General features: G+C 44.9%; 1 protein-coding gene across 1 annotated transcript; it reads right to left on the bottom strand.

Moving 5' to 3' along the window:
• Nucleotides 1–9314: 9314 nt before the first annotated feature.
• LOC120454237 lies at nt 9315–10994 on the bottom strand. The gene has a single exon (XM_039639342.1). It carries the CDS (start codon nt 10992–10994, stop codon nt 9315–9317), a length of 1680 nt encoding a protein of 559 aa, XP_039495276.1.
• Between the last annotated feature and the right edge of the window lie 1592 nt (nt 10995–12586).

Raw genomic sequence — 12586 nt, 5'->3', positions numbered from 1 at the left:
ATTATTTGTACAGTTGTTGAGTTAGAAGGAAAGTCGCGCGGAGTAATCAACCCCATCATCACCTTTTGTGGCTTTTTACTCCGTGTGCCAGCGCGGTAAGTAGGTTGTGTTGACCGGTGGCCAGTGGCCAGTGAAGCTAGCGAATTCAGCAAATCCTCCATGACCCACAGAGTGCCGCACATCCAGTCCCAAGTCTCAAGTCCCAAGTGTTGACTGCATTTGGCCGCGAGACTCGACTTCAAGTTGCATGCCACACGAGATGAAAGCCAGCCGAGCGAGTGCCAAAGTAATTAGTCTGATGGCGAATAATTTGGGCAGGCTTGCGGTTCCGCATTGGCCGTTTATTAGGCCTACGATAGACCCCCCAATGGACCCCCCAAAAAAAAAAAAAACATTCAGCTATTCAGTTACTCAGCCGAGAAATGCCAAACGAAACGAAGAGATCTAAAAATGCACTTCAAACTGCCCCATCATGCTGCCGCCGCGCCATCAAAGCAACTATCTGGGTACGCGTAATAATAAATATGCCGAAAATAAATCTAACAAAATGTTATAGCGATGCGATGCGATGCGATGTCGACGCCATCAATCAGCTGGCAAGGCCACAGGCGTTTTACAGTTTCACCAAATGAAATCGGCTATAAATAGGCGAAGAGTCAAGTGAATGAGCCACAAAATGAGCGCCCAAGAGAATCAGTATGGTTTATTTGTAGCAAAAGGAAACCCACGAAGTTTGATTGCCCTTTCTTCATTTACTATTTGTTGCTACCCATCATGGCTAAGTTAATAAGTATACCCCAATGTGTGTAAACTTGAGAGACCCCCCTGGCAGAGTGTTTTCCTCGCTGTCCGTAGTTGTCGGAATTGTTATTTACAATTAAATTTGTTGTCGGCATTTCGGCCTGGGCCGAACCTTGATTGCCACACCAGGCCAAGATGGATGGACGATCTGATCCCATCCCAACCCATATTCCATACCCATATTCCAACCCAGAGTTGGTGTTCAACTTGAAGCTGAAGTTGAAGTAATTAAAAGCAAAGCACAAAGCAAGCACGAGCCGGGAACTGCAAAACTTTAATTGAACACCTCAAAATGATGCGCACGTAACGCAGCTTAACGACTCCAATGAGGCCGTAAAAACAATGCCAATACCCCATGTCCTCGCGATGCCAGCGATGTTGGCCAAATGAGGGCAGAGATGCTGGCCAACAGAGAGAGAGAGAGAGAGAGGCGGCCAAAAGAGATGCTGCATGCAATGCCGCCTTAACACGCCCCACATCAAGTGGCCCGAAGTTTGCACAAGAAATTAAACGGGGAGTGGGACCGAAATCAAGTCTCTCCCATGTCCGAGTATCAGTTGTGCATCTACTTGCCCTTAAGTAAAGTAAAGTATCTTGTTGCAACTTCATTTCGTTGCATGGCCCCCAAATATTTTCGCTTCGTTTTCGCCTTTTTCTTTTTGCCCCCACTGTATACCCTGGCAAGGGGTATGAGCAGATTTTTAGATACTTTGATAAACTATAGAGGAATATTTTTTTAAACTTAACAATTTCATAAATTAATTATATTTAACTATTTAATGGTATATTAATTATTTGTTAATATATTATAAATTTAAAATGTTTGTAATACTATTGATTACGAGTATATGCCTATCTCATTGTGTCAAAATCTGTGATGCAGTTTTCCCCCTTCGGTTTGCAGTGGCAACCACAGCGGCAACAAAAACAACAAGAGCAGCCGCAACAACATGCATGTTGCATATTTCGGCCTGGCCTTGTTGTTGCTGCTGCAGTTGTTAAAGCCGGGGATCCTGCCCCGCCCTGCGCTTCTTTCCGTTGTGGGATCGATGCTCGACTGAAATTATTTTCTCTCCCTCGTGCATGTTTCGTTTTTGGGTTTGTTTTATTTTTGGGTTTTTTTTGTATTTTTTGGTTTTTTGGTTTTGGGTGTTTTTATGTTCTTATAATGCGACTTATCAGATTTTTGCGAAGCTGACAATGGCCGAAAAGTGGCCAATGGACCGAGCATCGGGCATCAGGAATCGGGCACCAGGATCCCCATCTCCATCGCCAGCTCCAACTCCTTCTCCATTTCCAGCCGATGGCAATGGCCGTGAAGGTGAGTGACAGGGGGAGGCTTTTGCGGTTTTAATGCGTGCGCTGCCGCTGCTGCTTGTTGTATTAAATTTTCTTTTCGTTTTTTAAGGGCCCCTCTCTCGGCCACGCGACTGGATATTTAATACGGTTTTATTTTCTTGCTTTTTTCCCCCTTTTGTGCTTTATTTTGCCTTTCGGTTCGATTTTGTTTCGCGATGATTTTCAATAAAATTAAATTGAAAATAAAAATAAAATTAAGTTTTATGTTATTATTATTTTGACGCTGCCTCGCCGAAATTGTGGCCCACGAAGGAAGATTGTAGTCCCGCGATAAGCGAACAAAAATGCATTCAACGCAGGGATTTCGATCTTAATGGCCCACGTGGTTGTACATACATACATACATGCGTATTCGGATGGGAATTTAATTTATGTCTTTATTGGCATTAGCATAGGATATTCACTTTTATTGTTCGTTGTTATTTTATTGCTCCGGTTCTTATGTTTCCTTAATTGCAGGTCAGTTGAAGTTATTTACATGTCTTCGAAGCACTTTCTAGACTCTGTATAATACTATTTCAGTTGGGAACTTAAAAAATACTTGGTATCTAAAATTGATTTCCAATTAACATAGTTTTCCCACCGAGAATTCCCAACCCCTGTTCCTGTTCAAATCTCGCGATCTTCCGCAAACCCGTTGGCTTATTTTGTTGTTTTGGTGTTTTGCGCTTGTCAAATATTTGCAAATCGCTTTGACATCTGGTTCGACAACTTGTTATCGTCTGCGGACTGCCCGACTCGACTTGGCCCGACTTAGCCCGGCTCACACATATTTCGTTTTTAATAAATTGTACCACAATTTGATATGGCCACGCCCCGCCCTCCCCCCACAAAGCGCCCCCTTCGGTGGCCACCCATTTGCGAGTCCAGATTCGTTGGGTCCCCACTTCGTTGCGGCCACAAGTGGCCACAGCTGTCAGGCAGAAAATGGCATAAAGTCTTTGATTAGGCGTGGAAAAATATTGTCCGAAAGCATTTTAATCGTTTTGATTAAAAGCCACCACGCCTAATTAGTTGGAAACTGTCTGCAATTGGTTTATGTGTGTGTATGATTTAACACAACCGGTTCGTCCGTGCAGATGGAAAACCTTTTCGTCAATTGTTGGCCAGCCAATTTAGCAAATAATTCATAGGAACACAAATCGCGATAGGCCCTGCCATTGTGGCTGCGATTGCTGCGGCTGCGGCTGCGGCTGCAGTTGTGACTTGCGGACTGCCACAAATTGTTGGCCAATTGTTGTGCTGGCCAAAAACAAATACGAGCTCTAAATGCTTTTTGCTTCGACGCGACACGCCCATTGTTTGTAAATAACTTTTGGTTGTGCATTTTGTTCTAATTAATTTTTTCATCTGTTCGGTTTCGTTTTTGGCTTTGTTATGGTTTTTATTATGCCCGTGCACACTCAACACATTTGCCGATAAGCATCGATCGAGCAAATGGTTCAGCTTAGCCAGCGAGCAGGCGATCGAACGACATTGGCAAATATGGACGATTAGCAACAGGGTTGACATAGTAAAACACAACAAAAAAAAAAGAAACTAAGACCCGGCTGGAACACGTGCTCAATCTCCATGGGAAACGGAGGCGGCGGGTGACTTGAGGGATCGGCTCAATCAAGAGGGGCCCCTTCTCATCAACTTGTGCGGCGACCCTCGCACCTGGTTGCAGCAGCATAATGTGCACAAAAACGTGCCACTACACCCATGACTTGCCATGCAGCAGCCGTACTGCAGCAACAACAAATGCATTTTAATTGAAAATGTTGATTGAACTCAAGTTCGTTGCCTAAGTCTTTCGTTTGGGCCGACTGCCCGCCTCCCCGCCACCTCGACTGCCCACCTGTTGTTTTACAGCGTGACACCAGACTGTTGTAGTAATTAATAACGGCGCACAACAACAACAAATTATGTTTTTAATAACTGTAAATTTGTAGTTGTAAAAATTTACGATTTAATTGCCGAACGCCTTTGAATTTATTACGGGTGCTAAGTTGGACTAAGTCTGCGCTAACATTTCACGCTTTATATGTTATGTGTACGAGTTTGAGTGGTCCAGATTGTGATTGGCATTTTGGCCTTTAACCTAAGTCAGCGGAGAAAAAAGCGACGACTACTCTGAACTAGACCTTGTCATCGTCGTCCAAGAGTCGCCGACTTTGACATTGACGTTTTTGCGAAGCGAAGCCAAGCCATGATCGCCGATGCTGCCGGCTAACTGCACTTGGCCAATGCCAAAAAACAAAAAATAAAATTGAAAATCATAGAAGCAAACTGCCAAGACGCTTAGCATTTAGACGATCGTGGTCTTCATCGCTGCTGCGCTGCTGCTTTTTGTTTAGCTACAATTACTTATTTAATCATAATTTCGTTCGCGTTTCAACAATCATCAATCATCAAAGCCGCGCAGAGAGCGACTGTGTGCGACTGGGCCAACTGTCAGCCTGACAGATTGCCAGCTAGTTTGGCCCACAGATCCCGGGCTCGGGCTCGAGCTGGAGCTCGGTCTCGGGATCTGGAATGCAGCTATGCGGTCTGCCCCAGCTGTTTAGTGCAAAAAGTGGCATCAGCCGCAGAATGCCACAATTATCTAGTCAGCAGTCAGTCAGTCAGTCAGTCAGTCAGTCAAACGGGCTAGTTGAACTTGCCGTTTGCCATATTGCCATATTGACGTTGCCGTTTGCCGTCGCCGTTGCCGTGGCTCTTGCAGCGATCGCGCGAATCAATCGATCACGTTTTGAGACCAGCACTTGCCGCAATCAACTCGTTGGTACCCTGTATGCATCGCCCGAGCTTGCTGTTACCAAGAGACACCAAGATGCCGTGATACCCTTTCGCCTTAGTCAAGGAAGCTAGAAACTGAAGCGCGCAACTGAATGAACTTTCCAAACAGGCAGTAGAAGCAGCAGCACTCGCGTTTCGCTGAAATCGCAGTAAAGTTGCAGCGGCTGCGGCAGATGGATTGATTGATTGCCTGAAACAGTTAGCAGACATTGTCTGGCTGGCTTATTGCTATTTATGATCTTGATCTATGGATCGAGGGCAAAAGCACATGCGGCGCTGTTGAGCAGCCAGTGCACATGTTGATAATCAGCACGGAGGCTGATAATGATGCTGTGGCTCAAACTGTGGCTCAAACTGTGGCTCTAGCTGGGAGCTGGCCTTGATTGGTAGTGGCTTCTTGCAAGGCTATGAAGTTCCCCCCATGTTCCTGCGGCACTTACCGCCTCGTTTCTGATTGAAAACATTTTCCCCAAATTGTTGCACAGAAAAACCTTTAAGGGTATAGTATACCAGCTTGTTCCACGTTAAAGACCTGTTGGTGTTAAGTGCACGATAATCGATTCGATTCGATTCGATTCGATTCGTTGCGAGTCCGGTACGATGATGTTGGCGTTAAACGGCCAGAGCGCCAAATCGCCTATTTATGACCGCTGCGGCCTGGCCAGGAAATCATACATTTGCATGTGCCAAATGGAAAGTATCTATTAGACGGCACCGAACGGCGAGATATATGGAAATAAAAAACTCTGGGGGGACACTAAACGGCATTGCATCACCAATGGGGACTGACCACAAAACAAATTGCCAAGGGAGCGAAAAATCTACTAAAAAACGGTCTTAGCTGGTTAACACATTTTGCAGTATTTACAGCGTTTTCATTACGCTCACACGGCCAAAAAAAAAAAGGCGGCAAATAGAAAAAGAATTCTGCCTTGGATTTCGGTATGTGTATATCGGCAATCAATAAAAAAATGCAATACATGCCGCCAGACAAACGCACACGAGCTAAAACAGTTATCATTACGGCCCAGTCTTAGATTTGTGGTCAGCATGGCAATGTGTTATTTTATGAGATGAGGTTGCACCTAGTTTTTCGCCTTTTTGCAAGCTAATTAGCCGCATGTCACTTGCTGGCGATTGCAATTCGCGCCTTAAATGCTGACTGAGTGTCCATGCCGATTCGTAGGAAAATCTATTTTCCACCATAGCTGCACTCACTATACTTCCCCTTTCTAGACTGGAATGCCCGTTTCCGTTTGGGCCATTAAATGCAAACTGCCTGGCCAACACTTGCAATCGAACTGGCCATTATCCTCATTGCGCTTTATGGCCCCAAACAATGCGCTAATGATTTATTTAAAGCACATTAACATTGGCATCGATATCGGAATTCGGAGTTCGGCATTCAGCAACTCGGCCACCGAAAAGCAAGCGGTGTAGAGTCATCCCAAATTGCCCACTGGGCCGGCTGGGTGGGCGTCATCGCTGGGATTTGGGTTTCTTTTGGGGCCGCACCCCAGCTTCATCGTCCGCATGGCATTGGCAGTGACCCAGCACCACCGCTGCTGCACCACTGGCACCACTGGCACCGCCAGCACCACCGGCACCACTGCGTACTTCCCGTATCACAAGCTGCGTATCTGCGCCGCGGGCGCAAAACGAAATCGACATTTAATGCGCTACCACACAATTGCCAACGGTGGGGGAGGTGGACGGTGGTTTGGTGGGTGGTAAGTGGTGGAGGGGGAGGGGGAGGGAGTGGTGGTGGGGGAAGGGGGAGGGAGCGGCCGTTTCCGTTTGAGTTGCGGTTACCATGATATCGCATATTTCAATCAATTTGCTTATTATTGTCGTTGCTCTCGGGGCATTCCCGTTAGTATAATAGACCATAAAGGTGCGCTTGAGATCGACACACAAAACACAAGATGGTAAAAATAAAGACAAGGAAACATACAACAGCAACAACATTTTCACCACAATATATAAGACAAGTCGAATCTCTACATTCGGCACATACCCTTGAAGAAGGTATTTGAAAATGGTACAATCATATTGATGGGCCGCGTTGGTGTTCCATATTTCAGTTAATTTCCGGTACATTTTCAGTTTCTTCTATTGTTGTGCCATACCAAATTTCGGTTTCAGACCACAACTCTATTATACAGAATGAATGTATTTATTACTAAACATTTTTTTTTAGTTAAGCAATGATAGGTAAGAGATGAACTATAGATGAACCGTAGAAGGGTGCTTCATGTGTCGATGTCCTTCAGAATCTTGGCCTTTCTCAACTTTTTTTTCGGATGTGTCTAAAGCGTGAGATGCGACCACATGCAAATTTGCCCAGCACGATGTCCCTGACAGACACTTGTCAACAGATTTCTTTTTAGCTTTTTGTTGCGCTGCTGCCATTTTGTTCTCGACAAAACTATGCAAATATATGTCAGGGAGATGTAGATGACGATGCCATGCCAAAGGCGATGTCAACTGAGCGACAACAACAAATGAAGATCAGCGCGGGCTTATTTATTTTATTTTTATGTACACTGGCGAGAATACATCGGTGTGCCAGAGGTCCTATGCTCCTTGGGTTCCTTCGAGTTCCCGCCCCCCTCCTTGGCAAATGCAACTGCAACTGCAACTGCCGCAGCATTAGGCATTCACCCAAAAACACTCTTGGCGCGAACTGCAAGCACTTGGCACCGGGAAAACTGCAACACCAACTTGAATGGCTTGGCTTGGCTTGGCTTTTCTTGGCTCGGCAAACACATTTTTCGCGCCCGAAAAGTGTTGGAGGCGTTTTGTTGTCCACTTAGAGACATGGGGCCGTCCGTCTGCCGCTGAATGCTGCAGTTGCAAGAAGGAAAATGCCGCAAACTTGCAGCAGCCGCTAAGCGTCTTGGGCACACGTCAGTCTGTCGCTTCCGTCGGCCTCTTCGTCTCTTCGTCTCTTCGTCTTCTTGTCTCTTTGGCTTTTATTGCCTTTTGTTGCCTTTTGGCGCCTTGCGGTTGGTCGTTGTTGATTGTGGCATTTTGATTGATTTCTTGTGACTTTTGGCAGCCGCAAATATTTGGTAATCCTGCCAGCAAACAAGCCGCTTCATCAGAAATTTTAATGCATATTTTAGCACCTCGATATCGGTATTTTTCGAGCTGGCATTTTAATGCCATCTACTTTCTAAGCAGCCAAACAGAATCGGTTGACATCCACACCACTAAATAAATACCCATTGACCATAAACTTGATTTCTGCGCACATTCGGCGACAATTTGTCAGAAATTCTGGCACTTTTTCAATCCGTTTTCAGCAGCCCGAGTATTAAGGTCAACGTCAGTGCTTAATTGAACACCTGGACGGTCGAAACCACGACGGCGATGGTGGGTCAGCAGGTCTGCAAGGTGAGTCATAAGACGGACCCAAGGTAAAGGCAGAATGATTTCCATTTCCAAATAAATCTGGCTGGCACGAATGACACAGACATGAATGGAGGAAAACTAAATCAATTTCTTTACCACTGCCACCGAGACTCTGATTCGCTAATAAGTAATGGTAATGTTGTTAATCAAATAAAACATACTATTATTACATATCTACTTGTAGCTAGCTACTCGATAATCTCAATGTCTACTTCAAAATTGTAACACCGCAAAAAAGCTGTGAAGCCTTCATTCAAATGGTGGTAGACATAATTTGTAATTGAGATGTGCGATATTGCAACACATCAATGACAACAGACGAAACGAAGCGAAACTGCATCTTCGACTGTCAAAAATTACCAAAAGTCCCTTGTTGTTGGCAATGTTGCAGGTGTTGGTTTAGTTTGGTTTGGTTTGGCTTCTTTGGGTAAATAGTGCAAAGTCGTGAAATCAAATTTGTTCACGTTGCTGGCAGTCGATGTCTATTATTCGCTTTATGTTAATCAAAACGGGCCAGCGCAACTCAGACTCAGTCAGATTTTGCGTTGTCCTACCAAAATGAAAAACAGACGGCTGCACAGAGCAAATAATGTCCTTCCCTTTACAAAATAACATTTCATACCAATGGGAATATAAAAAAGTCATAATATAATTATTTAAAAAATAAATCATATATAGTATGTGTTTTAAATTTTATTTTGTATGTCAAAGCACTACAACTAAGTGGTTATTTTCAGTGTACACCCCCTCTCTGTCAGTAGGCCACAAATTGTTGGTTTTAGACTGCTTCTTTGGTGTTGGGACTTTACATAATTTGGTGGATCTGTTGTGGTTGCCTTGTTTCTCGCCTCGCACTTGGAGTCTTATTTCGTGGCTCCGGTCGTGTCTTTGCGGTGTCTTCCTGGTGAGCAATTTGCATTTATTTTATTTGCTGGGGAAAATGACAAAGCCAGACACTACAAGCTATTGAGAAATACGTTGGTGTAGAAAAGAAGCAATTCGATGGTGAATACGACGGTCGCAGTGCCCAGACCCACTGCCAAGATGAGCCAGCACATGCGAAGGTCCTTGATGCGCAGCGGTTCCATTAGATGTGTGCTGCTATAATCCTTGAGAGTCATGCGTCCAGCTCTCACCATCTCATAGAAACTGTTGGTCATCCAATGGGTCATTAAGCCAGCTTGGTTCATGTTTAGGATGAAACGATGAAGCCGTTCCCGATATAAGGACTCCGGTGCCAACAGCAAGCCCCAGGGTGAGTCCGAGCAGAAACACAAGTCCTTCGAGTACCGGAACACTGGATGTGCAAAGTGCCGCTGTTGGGCCTCAATCACATGCCACTTTACCGACGTGATGGTATAGGCCCAACTTGTATTAAAGTAATTTCGGTTATCATAGAGCTCATTTGGGTTATCAGTCAGGTGGAAAGCTGACGCGTACTTGGCCCGAAAACCGCCATCCAGAAAATAGAACTCACTGCTTATGCCAAATATCTTCAAGCCGGAGGATAAAAGGTCATCAAAGCTTTTGATTCGTGTGTGGAACGGTGGGGACATGAGCAGGGAGAGCAATTGGGCAGCACTGGAGCAAAGCATCAGCAAGGCGAATATCCTTGAAGCCATTCGTATTAAACGTCCACGAAAAGCGATACCCCAATACTTAATCAGCTGGGGAACTATTAAAAAGCACAGTATAAAGGCGAAAAGTAGAAGAAGTGCCAATCCAGGACTCAGTATACGGAAAAATAGGACTTCCACACTTAAAGGCTTCTCCACCGGCAACAGGGTACACCAGCTGATGTCGAACAGAGGGTAGCTATAGTCGCGATACCTTTCCTCGTGCTTAAACGTTATCATCGTGGTAGTTACTCCGATGTCCGAACTTCCATTCCGAGTAAACTGAATCATATATTCTGCTGCTGAAACTTTGGCCGTTGGCCATGTCGGATATAGAACCTGGATGTCGCCTCTCAAACTTTTTGAAAAGTTCTTTACAATCCTCCACAAAAATCCACCTATTCGATATTCACCACGTTGATCCCAATACGGAAATGTGTTGGGAGGTGACAGGTCGGGTTGAACCCGAATTTTATAGCCTTGGAGATCCGCCAGCTGGTCGATGAAAATGTTGGGTGGGGAAAATCCCAATAATCGCTGCTGCAAGAGCTTGAAATACGGAAAAGCCAGGTAACTGAAGACATTCAGAGTGCGTGTCCAGCGTGAAAAGTACAGAACCACATTTAGCATACTGTGTTGTTGGCAGAGCAAAAGGATTTGAGAGGCCAAAAAGGAGCCTCCTTTATCCTGCACCTCGATAAGTACTCTTACCAACCGGAATCTGGTCAAACTCTCGGCCAAAAGCTTGAGCTGCCCAGCATAAGACATCGATGATAGACAGCTCATTACAAAGAGATTACTGCTGTGTCGCTTGTACAATCCTGGATAAGGTTCCTCGCGATACCAAATGATCTGGGGATGACTGGATAGATTAGTCCTCAACAGTGTTTCCCAGCTACACTTCTGTCCAGTGGGGTTAAAGTAAAACAGTGTGGTCTCCGAGGACACCAAAAACTTCAGGACCAAACCGTATAGATCGACCAGTTCGGGAGCAGGACTAAAACTGATATTGGACAACATGACTAACACCGAAACCGATGAAGACTGAAAGTCAATTACCGTGGATTACTGGAAGCGGTTGTCCTTTTATAAAATGTTTGCTTTGGAAATCAAATGCTTATCGCGCGTTATTATCTAGGGACAACTGCAATATGGAAATTAAGAGTTTGTCCAGTGATAATCAACGTGACTTCGCTATAGGAGGAATACGAGTTCAAGGCAAGCTTCCAGTTGGCTAAAGTTACGATTACTTGTATCTGGAAATGTCTCTGCAGCCATGTAAAATCCATAAATTCCTGACCTTTCAACTTGTGGGCAAGGCAACCGCAACGCAGGCGAAAACAAAACAAAATGCAGCGAAACAAAACAAAAAGCCACAGAGAAAATACGACAGGCCGAACCCAGAGGGCCAGCTGCAGCTGTAGAATTTTTAAGCCGAAACATTTTTTGGCTTCACATGGTTGCCCCTTTAAACGGGGAGTTTTGGTTTTACTAAAGGGCACAGCTTAAAGTGCAGTTTAATATCTGATATACAGGCTCTGCTGCAGAAAATATTGTAAAAATTGTGGTGAAAGCATAGTTTTTATATTTTAGTATTAAAAAGTTGACAAGAGTTAACAAAGTCTAAGGATGGGTATATTTTCCGTTTAAAGATAGGATCTTAAGCATTCGGTGCTGACCATCGGGCTGCCGACTTGTTTCGGCTGCCATTCAAAGTTCAGGCGGCGTCTCTTTGGCCAACGAAGAGATTTTATGGCCGGTACTGACTTAAGCCTGATCCTTCTTGGCAGCTGACAACACCCTCGCATCCGTCTTGCGGAGAAAGTTTTGCGGTCTGCGCATTTCTGGCACATTTCTGGCACATTTCTGGCTGCACACGCGTATTTCCACTCCGCTGACCTTCGCTGGGACAGATCGTTTAATAATTTGCAGCAAATCTGGAATCGCTGGTCGATTGTTGGCCACGACGTCTGGAAATTGTCTCACATGTCGTGAGGGTCTTGGCCCGCTCGATCAGCGGTTTTTGGCTTGATTTTCCCGCCGATCACGGCCACATAATTCATTTTCCAGACATCGTGTTTTTTGGGTGAAATTTGTCAACCAAATCGTGGCACATTTTGTGCATCATAAATTGCCCTTGGCGTGGCAATTGTCTAAGCCAACAAATCCAGTCCTAGACACCGATGCTCCCATGAAGCTGGAAAATTCTTAGGCCAAGTAAAGGTAACTGGGCCAATCCGTAGTCCCAATAGAGTGGGTTCATTTGCCTAACAAGACGTCATTTAAAATTGAGATATGCATGTTGCGACACATCATTGACAGCCGTGGAAACGAAGCGAAAATGCATCTTCAGCTGTCAAAATTACCCAAAAAGCGCTTGTTGTGTTGCCAATGCTGCCGATGTTGGCAATGTTGCAGGTGTTGGTTTGATTTTGGTTTTGGTTTTTGTTTGGCTTCTTTGGCTAAATAGTGCAAAATCGTGAAATCAAATTTGTACACGTTGCTGCCAGTCGATGTCTATTATTCGCTTTATGTTAATCAAAACGGGCCAGCGCAACTCAGACTCGGCAACTCAGATCTTGCGTTGTCCTACCAAAATGCAAGAAACAGAC

The sequence above is a fragment of the Drosophila santomea genome, chromosome 3R (genome assembly GCF_016746245.2).
Source record: "Drosophila santomea strain STO CAGO 1482 chromosome 3R, Prin_Dsan_1.1, whole genome shotgun sequence".
Lineage (NCBI taxonomy): Eukaryota > Metazoa > Arthropoda > Insecta > Diptera > Drosophilidae > Drosophila > Drosophila santomea.
Note: the sequence above shows the minus strand (reverse complement) of the source record. Positions and strands in the feature narration are given on the sequence as shown.

Coding starts and splice junctions, on each gene's coding strand:
- LOC120454237 (XM_039639342.1), bottom strand. CDS start 10,994: ATGTTGTCCAATATCAGTTTTAGTCCTGCTCCCGAACTGGTCGATCTA.